At 36.7% G+C, this 12,786-nt stretch overlaps 1 protein-coding gene across 1 annotated transcript in view; it reads left to right on the forward strand.

Annotated features, from left to right (window-relative positions):
• Positions 1–475: 475 nt before the first annotated feature.
• LOC129269344 (coiled-coil domain-containing protein 57-like) overlaps positions 476–12,786 on the forward strand; it is a 29,278-nt gene continuing 16,967 nt past the window's right edge. Inside the window, exons 1-11 of the mRNA XM_064105651.1 lie at positions 476–548; positions 4,823–5,102; positions 5,762–5,950; positions 6,227–6,437; positions 6,955–7,112; positions 8,195–8,269; positions 9,348–9,548; positions 10,204–10,362; positions 10,815–10,977; positions 11,349–11,486; positions 12,241–12,469. Of these exons, the coding sequence (XP_063961721.1) occupies positions 4,864–5,102; positions 5,762–5,950; positions 6,227–6,437; positions 6,955–7,112; positions 8,195–8,269; positions 9,348–9,548; positions 10,204–10,362; positions 10,815–10,977; positions 11,349–11,486; positions 12,241–12,469 (1,762 nt within the window). The 5' untranslated portion in view covers positions 476–548; positions 4,823–4,863. The remainder of the gene's footprint in view (positions 549–4,822; positions 5,103–5,761; positions 5,951–6,226; positions 6,438–6,954; positions 7,113–8,194; positions 8,270–9,347; positions 9,549–10,203; positions 10,363–10,814; positions 10,978–11,348; positions 11,487–12,240; positions 12,470–12,786) is intronic.

Below are 12,786 nucleotides of genomic sequence, written 5' to 3' on the forward strand. Positions count from 1 at the left end.
TCAGGTCAATTACCTAGCCAATGGCAATAGTTTTTTAATTTATCATTACCAATATAAATTTGTGATTCTTTAAGCTTCAAGAACGTGTTCCAAAAACTTTCCAAATATGATATATCTCTTTAAAGATAGAAATAATTTATTTTCAAGGCAATGTATTTTGACCTGGTATCTCTTAATTATTTTTCCCTTTGATTTGTTTTATTGTGTGTGTGTCCAGCCATGGACTGGGAAGGTTATCACTAAAAAATAAGGCATTTGGTCCCTGGGTGGGGCAGAGAGTGCATGGGCGTCAGTGCAGAGGATTATCATTCATTCATGGCGGGGACATCTATTGTTGCGTCGTCCCCCCCCCCCCCCCAGCACAAAAGATAATCCTTTGCGCGGACTCCCATGAAAGAGTGAATACAGTCCCCCCCCCCCCCCCCTAAAAAAAAATGTAAAGAACAGTCACAGATACCGTACCGTGCTTCAAGTAACGTTCTATTCTGTGCAATATCATCGACTATCTTCACTCGAAATGTAGCGGTTAATTTGAGAATTTCCTGCGGGTGAGTTTTTCAGTTTTCGATAGTATCAATTTAACCGTGATCTTACTTCACAAACAGTGCTGGCATTGTCCTCTTAGGCACTTTGTGTTCTTGCTTGTATTTAATTTGCATAGTAACATCATGTATTTGCTGTCTGGCTGATGCTGAGCGACCGACGGTCGCCCAGCCGAGACAGCTCAGCCTCAATCAGGCCTGGCCTTGCGAGCTGCCCGGCCAAGCCGGGCGCCCGTGCCGTAGGCCGGCTCGGCACACCTCCCACAGCAGGGGCCTGTTTTATGACGAGATGAGCGATGTGTAGGAACGTGCTAACGTTACTCCTAGGACCATTCTTCCGAAATAGGATTCTAGGAAGTTTGGTGACGAATCAGCGCTTTCCGTTTCACGAAGCCGAACTCCGAAGGCAATTTTGTCTTCCATTCCAATTCCCATTCCATGATTCCGTGACATTGTCATAACTCATTGACTTTGTTTTATTCGATAAGCGATAGTTTTAACGTTACTTTTATTAGTACCGTATCGCCGATCGGAAAAAAAGATTTAGTCTTCATCAGGGTGACCAGATTTCAAAAAATGAAATACGGGACAATCGACAAAGCACGATGCACGAGCGGATCGACCGATCCAGGTCTTAATTTAAAAAAAAAGAAATCAACAAAGAAGGCTAAAGACAAAGTAGATCTCTACACAATGTTAGACTTGGAAAAAAAAAATAAAGTAAGGGAGGGTGAACGAAAGAATGAAGGAGAGAAAGAAAAGAGGAAAGAAAAAGAGATGAATGAAGTAAAAAATAAAAGAAGGATAAATAACAAATAGAGAAAAAAAGAAAGAAAAAAACGTTTCCGTTATTCTCTGAAATGAATAAATAAAAAAAAGTAAGGGAAGATGAATGAATGTCAAAAGAAAAAATAAAGGAGAGAAAGGAAAACAAAGTTAAAAAAATGGAGGAAGAATCAAAGAATGAAGGAAAGAAAATGTTTCCTAGTCATTCTTTGAAAGAAAGAAAAAAAACGGAGGAAGGAAGGGAAAGAAAGAATAAAGGAAAATAATCAGAAGGAAAACAAGAAAAAGAATTAAAGAGAGGGAGGAGAGAATGAAAAAAGACAGAAAATAATGGAAGGAGAGAAAGAACGAAAAGGAGAGGAAGGGAGAAGGAAGCAAAGAAAAGAAAGAATAAATTCAAGAAAGGGAAAAATGAATAGAGAGAGAAGGATCAGGAAATAAAGCTAGGAAAGATTGGAAATAAAGATCGATGGAACAAAAAAGGCAAGCAGGAATGATTAGAAGGATAGAAAAAGGAAAAAAGTTCAAACTTCAACTTCAAGCAAACAAAATATATCTAATCATCTAACAAAAGTCTTAACATGATATTTGGGTTTTTCTTGATTGTTTAGATGTTTTAGAAATGAATAGAATTTCAAAGTGAAACATTGTCAAACTTAAAAATAAGATGAAACCTCGCGGCATCACATTCACAGCTACACAGGCATCTCTCATCCCAAGTTCGCTTTGGTCACAATTATAGACTCAATAAACGAAAGCTGAAACTACTAGATCTAGTTATGAAATGTCAATAACTTGCTCCTCCGATTACATCCCCAAATCAGTAATCTGAGAATCCATAATATAATCATTAAAAAAATTCCCGCCGATTTTGTGATTTTGGTGGGAAAACTAGCTGTTTATCATATGAGATTGTTTGCTCCATTAAGAATCTGCTCCGATCCCATATACTTTACATGCCTAGCTAGTAGCCTGCCACACACAGGCAGGAAGCCATGCAGTGCACGTAACTAGACTATTCATTTGCAATGTACTTTGGGGCCTATTGTTTAGCAAGAAAATCACCGCAGAACTTGCAAAAGTTTACAGTTATCGATTCTATTGTTGTCTCTGCTTCGTCATCTGTTGGTTATTTGACAAAAATTCTACACTTTTCTGTGTATCAACTATATTTTGTTCAATATTCTGAAATACGGGACAAATAGGCGTCCCGGGAAGGGTTTGTCGGGACGCCGAGACAAAGAAGCAAAATACGGGACGTCCGGTCACCCTGGTCTTCATTGTCACCTGTAGATCAAAAGCTTCGGTCTCTGTTATGTTGGTTGTTCCGCTGAACTCCGTTGGCTCCACTCACCAAATACAGAGACCGAAGTTGTAGCTTGATCTGTACAGGGACTCAATGGCCATAGGCCCATATGTTTATGTATGAAGTTCGGATCAACCAGGGAAGTGGGAGTTGCACGACAACCGAAGTAAGTCACTGTTTTTCCCCCTTTTAGTTTATTATTTCCCGTTTTGGTGCATTTCAGGCCAAAACGGAATAATAATCTTTATTTTGGTACAGTTCTTTTTATATATTTTTATGAAATAAAGACAAAAATCAATGAGCCCCGTTAGGGGGATTTTGCATTGTTAACCCCCTAATGGTGGCTGCACGATAGCGAGCCGTCTGTGTTAAAAAACTCCTCGAAACAGACGGCTGCCAGCTGTCTAAGTCACCTGAACCTTATAGTTTTATTTCTGATTGACGGCTTTTCATAAATTAAGGTCATGTGTTTTCATTGTTTTAATAAATGGAGATCAAATAATGTTTTATTTATTACTGATTGTAATTTGTAGAATTGATGTATGGAGCTTACTCTGTGACTGTGAGGTAAAAAGAAAAAAACTTTAAAGATTCACAAACATAACCGATAACTGGATCAAATCGAATTTTTCATTATTTCCCTGATCTAGACCACAGTGAATGAAAGAGACCTATGTCCGGCAAACAAATTGAAGTAACTAACAATTACTAAGTAATTTCAACATTTTATTAGTGAAATATTCTGAATTTTTATAGAATACTTATTTCTAGTAATGATTTTTGCGAATTGTGCTTTAGAAATTTGTCGAGGTAAAAATATAGGTTTGAATGGAGTAAACAAAATCAACATGTCTGATTGTATGAGACTAAAAAGGAAAATATGAGAGGCTGCATGTGAAAAATCGAATTTATTTTATTTGTCAGATACAAATGCAAGAAATACAAATGTGAGTGTTTAGAGTATAAACATACCTTTGCATGAAAAGTAACCAAAGACAAGCAAAATATGAAAATTGCTACAAACATGTCAAGTGGATAAAGTACCGGTAGCGCTTTGCAATAATAAAACATAGGAAAATGTGTGAAATCAAAATCGGCAATGGAAAAAAAAAACTATTTACAGAAACTTTGTTTTTCGCCAAGGCTACATCACGCTTATTGAGATATGCATGATGGGCTACATCACGCATATTGAGATATGCGTGATGTAGCTTTGGCGAAAATCAAAGAAAACAAGATGGTGACATACATGTAAACATCGTGGCAAGGTTTCCCTGTCTTTTCATATTATTTTTCTTGGTTTTTTTTAATGAATTCTTGTTTAAAAATGAAATCAATATCGCAGAAATGTTGGAAATGAAGTTGTATCCCAGGCATTTACATGATTTAGGGCTAGATCTTTTAGAAGGAAAGTAGAAATCTTGGGGGCGAATGGGACGCAATCCCTGGCTCCATGGAGAGTAAGCATACATTAGTAAATGATTTTTACTCTCTAGGAGCCTCCAGGCTGAGTCCTGGCTAAGCTAATGCTAGGACAAGGTGCACTGCCACTGGCCACTTTCTCGCAAACTTATTGTTAATTAAACTTAAAACCAGGGCTCGACATTAGCAGTGGACCGGGGCAACCAAAAATGAGAGTCGGGCCACCAAAATGTAAAAGCCTGCAATTGGTGGCCCAGGCAGGCTACCAAAGTTTTGATAAATTGTAATGTTTTCTATTGTTTTAGGGCCACCAAATTTGCTTTTCGAACCACCAAGAATATGAAATTAATGATTTTGGTGGACCGATCTGGCCACCAAGAAAAAAAGTTAGTGTGGAGCCATTTAAAACTACATTGTAACTTAACGTTAGAAGATAGATCTGTGTGCATTGACATTGTTGTAGACTATTGTAGATCTTTTGATTTTTTTTTTCAGAATCTCAGACTAGGGCCTAACTGTGAAAACAGAAAAGATCTACATGTAGTAGACCCTATCTAACGTTAGAATCTACTGTCAAAATTTGTAAAATATGCAAAAAAAAGTAGATCTAACTTTTAACGTGACATAGTCTATATATAGATAGACTACAATTCAAATAGTCTACATGTAGATCTACCTAAACTGTCTGCCATGTCAGGCAAATATTAATCCTATCTAGGTGTAGATTAATATCTGGTTAGATTTTTTTCTACTTGATCATTAACAGATTGACAGAACTCTGCTTGAGGTACATGTACCACCAGATCCATGGCACAGGAACATGAAGATAATGTAACCAGTCTTGAGAATGCCTCCTTTGCACGACTTGCAGCCGAAAAGGAGCAGGAATGGCGCCATCTTCAGGCCATGCATGCCCAAAGTCTTGAAGATTGTTTAAGAGAAAAGGACAAGACCTTGAAAGAGCACAAAGAGAAGTTTCAAATGCTCAAAGAAGATTTCAAATTCAATCTGAAACTCCTTGCAGAGAGGGATCAGGAATTAGATCAGTAAGAACTTAAATATCTTTCTTTCTTTCTGTATGAAATTTTAAATCATAATCTCCATGTAATTTAATTTATTTTTCTTTTTTCATATGCTACAGGGCATAATATTTGTGATATCGCATTGCAATAAACTAGGCAACATGTCTTTTATGGAGCAGATTTTTAAATGTGTCTAGACTCTGAACAAACATTAAAACGGTTTATAAGTTTGAGAAATGAAATCATGACTTGATGCTTTGACCTTTATGCATTGCCTAATTGCATTCCATTGTACTCAGTAGATGACTAAAACAAAAAGAAACATGTGCTTTGAATCCTGAGAAATATCAAACAGTGCTGTAGTTGATAAAGATGGTGCATTTGTAGCTTGATGTTTCCAAATCCATTTTGTGTCAGATACCGGTGTTAATAGTATATTTTGGGAGAATGGGACTATTGGTAACTACTGGTAATATTTTTTTCTTTAACGTTTGTTGAAAAGTAAAAATCATTAGCATGGAAATTAATGGGTCAGCATTTGCTACAATCTATAGCCTCGAATCCTTCATTCTAAAGAGTAGCTAGAGATACACATGACTTCAATCAGAACATATTCAGATTTAAGTTTATTTAGATTGCTGTGATACTAGCAATTGTTGTTTGATATGATCCTAATTTTGAAGGCTTGAAGTAATGCAAGAGCAGCTAAGAGCCAGGCTGCAATCCAGAGAGGCCGCAGTCAGTGAGTTGAAGATTCAAATCGATGAGCTAAAGACAAGAAGGAGTCAGGACGAAAGGGCAATGGAGGATCTTCAAAGACACTATCAACAGAGGATTAGGGAAAAACAGGCTGAGGTGGAACAATACAAGATGTTAGTATCAAAGGGAAATAAACTCTTAATTCAATCTACAGTATTAAGTAAATGATGATTTTTCAATTACAGATATCTTGAAAATGTCTGCACATATTTTATTTTTTCTCTTCCACATATTGAACAATATCAAGTTAAAACATGAATCAAAGTTTAGTATTTTCTAAAAGATCTATCAATGTCAGCCTATGCCTTTAATTGAATGCCTTCATGTTTCCAAATGCAACCTACAACATGGAACAAGCTATCAAGTGATATGATGTTATTTATGCTCAGTTGTAAAGACGCTGAACTGCAGACAGAGCGGGATGAGGTGGAGGCACTGAGGCGTGATATGAAGCGGAGGATCAGTGAGGTCGAAGAAGAGCTTGATATTCAGCGCAGGGAGATGTCAGCTGGCTTTGATGATGCTTCCAGGAAGAGAGAGAAGGAATATCGGACCAAGATCGATGAGCTCAGCTCAACAGTGCTATCACATGAAATGAAGGTAAGAGGGTAATATTATCGCATGGCTGATGAAGGCTATCAAAGGTTAAGTCCACGTGAATAAGTTCATGTTAGCCTTTTGAAGGGAGGATGATCTTAATAGATGGTAAGGGTCACAATATCAAGGGTTTATGTTCCCAGGTCATATTCATGAAAATATTTCTTTCGTATTAATTATTATAACAGAAGAAACTTTCAAGGATCAATTTCAAACTTGAGGTATGCGTATGTGAGTGAGAATGATCTGATTACATTTTGGAGACAGAAGGTCAAAGGACAGAAAGGTCATTATTTCAAAATGTTATAATTTGAGTGCATAATACATTCATGATCAGGCAATGACAGTGGCAATAATGTTGACTGTGCAGTCAAGAATCAATCTATTTTGAAAATTGTAAAAGTTAGGTATGTAATACATGTGTATTCTCTGCCAATCGCAAGGGCAAATAATTTTGAAAGGTGCTTTCAAGAATATATCTAGTTTTTCAGTTGCACAATGTTTTTTGTTTTGTCTTCAGGCCAAACTATTGAGCAAGGAATTGGAGCTGGTGAGAGGGGCGAGTCAACAGACCTCTACAGAACTCAAGAACAGTGATACCAAGATGGATGACCTGAAAAAGAAACTCAAACAGACAGAATGGGAGCTGAGTGACCTCAGAGGTATCAAGGATGCGAGGTAAATTATTTTTTAAACAATTTTGAAGAGCATCAAAGTGTAGAGACATTTATTTATAAATTATGGCTTGCACCCAGTAATTTAGATTGCCTGTGCGGCCTGATAATCTTGGAACCTGTCATTCACTCCCTACCGAGCAGAGCCTCTACCATCAGGTCCTTTACAGCTCCACTTTAGAGTCACAAAGAAAATACATCGGCAACTCTGATTTTATTTGATACATAAGGAATGCATATAAAGTTTGATTGATTTGGGTTTTTTAATATGAAATAGAAATTGCAGCTGAATATGAAAGGACCGTATTAGAAGTAACTTTACTCTAAAATGGTTCCTACCAACTACCACCCAGTGGTTGTTTCATAAAGCTGTTTGTAAAGTTACACACAACTTTACGCAGGACTGGAACAGGATCTTAGGTGCTAAGTCAGCTACATGAGGATATATTGTGTGGCACAGAAAGGGTCACCAGTCGTGCCTAAATTCTTGCGTAATTTTACAAACAGCTTTATGAAACTGCCCCCAGGAATCATTCTTTAAATGTATCAAGCACTAAAAACAGGTATCAGAAGTAAATGTGGGGGATATGCCTTTGAATGACTAAAGAGTTGCAGTTTCATACAATGTGGTGTACACTATTCAAAAACTATTTATAATTGGTTGTAATATGACAAAACGTTACTTATGATTGCTATGTTGCTTTTTTCAACTTGTCACAAACACTGCCTAGCTTCTTTTGCCAGGCCCAATTTTACAAATTATGTTATCAGTTATTAGTTGAGGTTAGCATTATTTCTATTTAATGTTTCTTTCATTGTACTTTGATTGAAGATGTGCAGTTTTGATGTAATGTTTACTGAATTGTGAAAAATAAAAATGAATTGAATTGATAATGCTTCCCAGTCAATTCAAGTCAAGGATTTTACTTCAATTAACAATAAATGTATCATTCCCTTTTTGAGTTTTTTTTTTTCTTGGTGGGTGTGTTTGTTTGGAATTTTCTCATCATGTGGTGAAAAAACTTCATATATACTCCTCACAAACTCTAAACTCTACTGAAAAATCAGTTTAAAATCTATTTACAGAATTACTGAGCTTGAGTCACAATTGCTTTATGCAAAGCAAGCAGTTGAGAGGGCCGAGGAGGAATTCAACAGAAAGTAAGTCAACAATTCATCATCATCATCATCATAATGATAACATGATAATGATAATAATAATAACAATGATAATAATGATGATGATGGCGGCAGTGGTGATGATGAGGATGATGATGAGGAGGAGGAGGATGATGATGATGATGATGATGATGATGATGATGATGGTGATGATGATGATGACAATGAGGAGGAGGAGGATGATAATGATGATGGTGGTGGTGGTGGTGGTGATGATGGTGATGGCGGCAGTGATGATGATGATGATGATAGTAATAATGATGATAAAAATGATATTGATAATATAAATGATATTTCTTTAGTATTTATTCCATTAAACATACAAGATTCAAATTCAAGATTCATATGATGGGTCCATGAATGCAGGCATACAAAGAAATTTAGAAAATACAATAGAAAAGGACACTTTCTGCCTGATACCCCTTCAAATTCAGAATTATTAGTAAAATGTCTGTGCCCTGTTGATCCCCACCCCACCCCCCCCCCCATTCTTTACTTTGTATTTAATGTGGATTCAGGTTTCTTCTTCAGACTTGATTTTAAATGTTTTGTGGAATTCAGATTTTTAATATCTGATGGGGAGATTGTTCCAATATCTACTTGTGTTTGGCCCGAAGCTTTTCAAATAAGCTTTCATTTTACAATGTACTGGTACTTAACAATTTGCATTATCTCTCACTTAATTTATCAACTCATATTCTTTCCATTTCCTAGTTTTTTTTCCCGAAGTATACGTGTATGATTTCAATGTCAATAGCAACATTAAACTCTGGTGAACTTTCCCACCTAATATAAACCACTAAAATATCTTTATGCAAAATATTACTGCTGTGGTAACCAAACTTCGTATTTCAAAAAATTTTAAAAAGAGAGTGAAAAATCATAGCTGAATTAACGCTGTGTCCAGTTAGTTTTCCCTGGGATGTAGTGTAGGGGTGTATTCATTTTTAGATAGAGAATTAGGAGATGGAGAGAATATCGTTTGATCGTTCTGGTCATTTTCTCATTGAAACATAAAAGTGACTTTTATTGATATGTTATTTTATCCCCTCCATGTCAGACATAAGGAGCTGGACAGATATGCCAGGGAGAAGGAGACTGCCATGCTTGGGTTGAAGGAGGCCCAGATGGAGACAGAGAGAAAGCTCCAAGAGGAGATCAGGAGGCTAGAAGGAGCCCTAGAGGACAAAGAGGTGGAGATGAGGAGAGAGACATGGGAGCATCAGGATGCACTGAAAGATAAAGAGATGCTTATTGAAAAGTGAGTTAGAAATAATGTTTGAGGTGGCTAAATGTGCTCAACCTAACCTGTATTTGATCACCTAAATACTTTCATTCCAACATCTAGGGATGTTGTCAAGACCGGTACTTCTGAGTCAGCGAGGCCATTGGAGATTTGCTTTTCCCCCAAGGGCAAGGCCAAGGCCGACAAAATGAGACCTCGAGGTTGGCCTAGCCTACGTCCTCGCCAAGAGCTTTCTGCTCACATTCATGATATCATCATATTCAACCATGGTAACACATTAACCAGCAAAGTTAGCAATTTTGACAGAAAAAAAATATATCTTGCATATCAATTTAACATGCATTTTACAAGTACTGGCTATCATGGCAGGATTCCTTTGTTTATACATGTATAAAAGCTTTGTTTAATTCAAGCATTTCGGTATTCATCAATTTGACCGTTTCTCCCATGAATATGAAGTGAGGTGATTTTTTTTTTATATGGAAGTGCCCAATTGTAGATGATATTAATTGATATTGTCATCAGCATTGTTTGAGGTATTTAAGGTCAAGTAAGTAGGTTAAATGTTGAATAGCAACAAAATACATACACAATTAATAAATTCACATATTGAATGTGCACAAGGGGAAAGGATTCATTATTACAGATAACTTTTTTTGTAATTTTGCAGACATCAACAAGAGTCCAGAGAGCTAAGAAACCAGCTTGATGGCCAGGTATCCAAAGTATCTAAGGACTTGGTATCAAAAGACCTTGTGATTGAGTCACTGCGAGACCGGGAGGGAAAACTCAGAGCTGAATTAGAATGCCGCAAACAAGACATTGAAAGGTACCTTTTATGCAGTATATTTGCATACAAACAAAAACATTCAAGCAAGAATATTCAGAAATCCTGCTCAGTACTATTATTTCCATAGCTCTATTTGGTTGATAGAAGGTTTGGAAATGTAGTATCATGTGTATGTTTTGATGTGAAGATCTAGATAGAGAAATGTAAGCCTTAATGTGGTTGATATTCGTAGTCTTTGGTGAAACTTTTTTTATGCTCACCTCTATTTTAGTGGTCCACCAGTCTTCACCAAAGAAATCACGTATGGTTACTGGTAAAAAAAAAACCTGTAATAGCTCCGCCCTAACTGCATACGTGAAGGCATTTGAAAAGTAGTTCTTTGCAGAGAAAAAGTTTTTGGATGATACTCTTCCTAAATTATATAATTCTGATAATTTGATAGCTTGCAATAGTTATTTCGATATCTCCACCAACTATACTATCTCTTCAAGATACCAGAAGGAGCTTGTCGTTGCTGCAGAGAAGGAGCAAAACATGGAGCGTACAAAGGCACAGCTGGAGCTGGATTGGCAAAGGAGATATGAAGATGCAGAGAGGAACCAGTATGCTAAATCTGAGGATCTGATTGATAAGCTTACAAAGTCTAGAGATCAAGTGAGCATAGTATTTTATTTTTTTTATTTATTTTTTTGCAAGGGGGGTGTCTTCTTACAAGGGCACTCTTAGATATTCATATTTTTTTTGTGTCATAAAGATGGAAGGATTCCTGCATATTTTTGAATTTGTAATTTGAAAGTGATACCTATCTTTAAAAAAAATAATAACTCACATCATTATAAGGGATGGGGAGGAGATGGCAGTCAATACGCAACTCCACCCCCCCCCCTTTCTCTCTCTTTTTCTCTCTTTTGCTCTCTGTCTCTTTTTCTTTTGCTCATTATGTTGCTCTCCAACTTGGATATGGAGACTATGGTGCATCTAATATTACGTCCATACCTTTCTTCTCCTGACTTTATACTCTGCAGGCTGTTGCATTGACCAAGGAACTAGAAAGGGAGTTGCAGCAAAGAGATGACTTGAACAGAGTCTTAGCACGAGACCGGGACCAAGCTGTAGCTACGTTAAGAAAACACAAGCTACAGATCGACAGGGATATGATTCCTGTGAGTTCCAGTAAAAATTCCACCATCTCTATCTCTTTAATACCCAAATATATTTCTAGCACATGTTTTATATGGGCGTTTCTGGGAATAAGCCTGTTCACGGTTGTAAACTGCGCACGAGCAGAAGAAGGTCATTGGAGACAACCATGAAGGTGGCTTTCAAATTCACTGACATAGGCATTTGTGATTTGATGATTATTCATGTATTCCTTTCAAAATATTTATCACATCCAAGCTGAAGAGTAATAAATAGAGCCTTCATAATCACTGGTATTTGACAGTAGCCTAAACAATAGTCAAATGTGCCAAAGGCAGACAATAAAACAGATTTCCAAACTTTATCCCTGATGTACTATTCTAGTCACCTGGTCTATACAATGCCTTTTGTTCTTAGAATTTGAATACTCTACCAGTAAAGCTTACGCAACATCAACATTTGAAAATGATAGTGCTTATCCTAATGAAAAATCACAAAGGTCATTAGAGAAAAGTTGATCATGAGCTAACCGTGAACTGGCTTATTGTTTTCATGGTATCATATTGCAGTTTGTATATAATCATTAGCAAATTAGTCAGCTCATGCTCAAGAATGCACCTTGCTGCTTATTCATCATTGCGATCATGCTTTGAACATAGTAGCACTTGAGCATGACTGATTTGTTTAATTAATTCGATGTTAAACATCCCCCGTGATATTTACTTCCCAAGTGAATATAAATTGAATACATGTTTGTTACACAAAAATGTCATTTAGAGTCGAGATACTGGAATGGAGAATGCTCAGTTGGAATCCAGCCAGGTTGAAGAGCTTCAGGCCCAGAATGAATCTCTCATTGCAGTCATCAAGGATATGAAGAGAGAGATGGAAGAGATGGAAAGACAGATTGACAGAAGGTACAAAGATGGAATAAACATCAGAAAGAGGGTAGATGAGCCCATGAGAGGGGAGGACATGAAGAATGAACAAGTCCCCTTTACTGAAGGTAGAATGTTCTCTGAGTTCAACGTCTTGATTGATTTATTCTTATTAAATGGATTATATTTTAATAGAGGGGAGAAGTCAAGACATGAGCTATGAGCTTCCCTAACTGAAGGTACATGTAGAAAGTTCACTTGAACTCTGACCCATCTATTTAGATTATTCTTGTTTATCAATAAATCATTTGGTAAAAAAATATTACACTCTTTCTTATAGCAGTTCAAAGTTCCTGGTGCATTTTATTTTTTTGGATATTCTGCTCAATTATATGTGTACCAATACACCACTACATCATGGACTTTGTCACTTAGTTTATCTTTA

Source organism: Lytechinus pictus, chromosome 10 (genome assembly GCF_037042905.1).
Source record: "Lytechinus pictus isolate F3 Inbred chromosome 10, Lp3.0, whole genome shotgun sequence".
Taxonomy (NCBI): domain Eukaryota; kingdom Metazoa; phylum Echinodermata; class Echinoidea; order Temnopleuroida; family Toxopneustidae; genus Lytechinus; species Lytechinus pictus.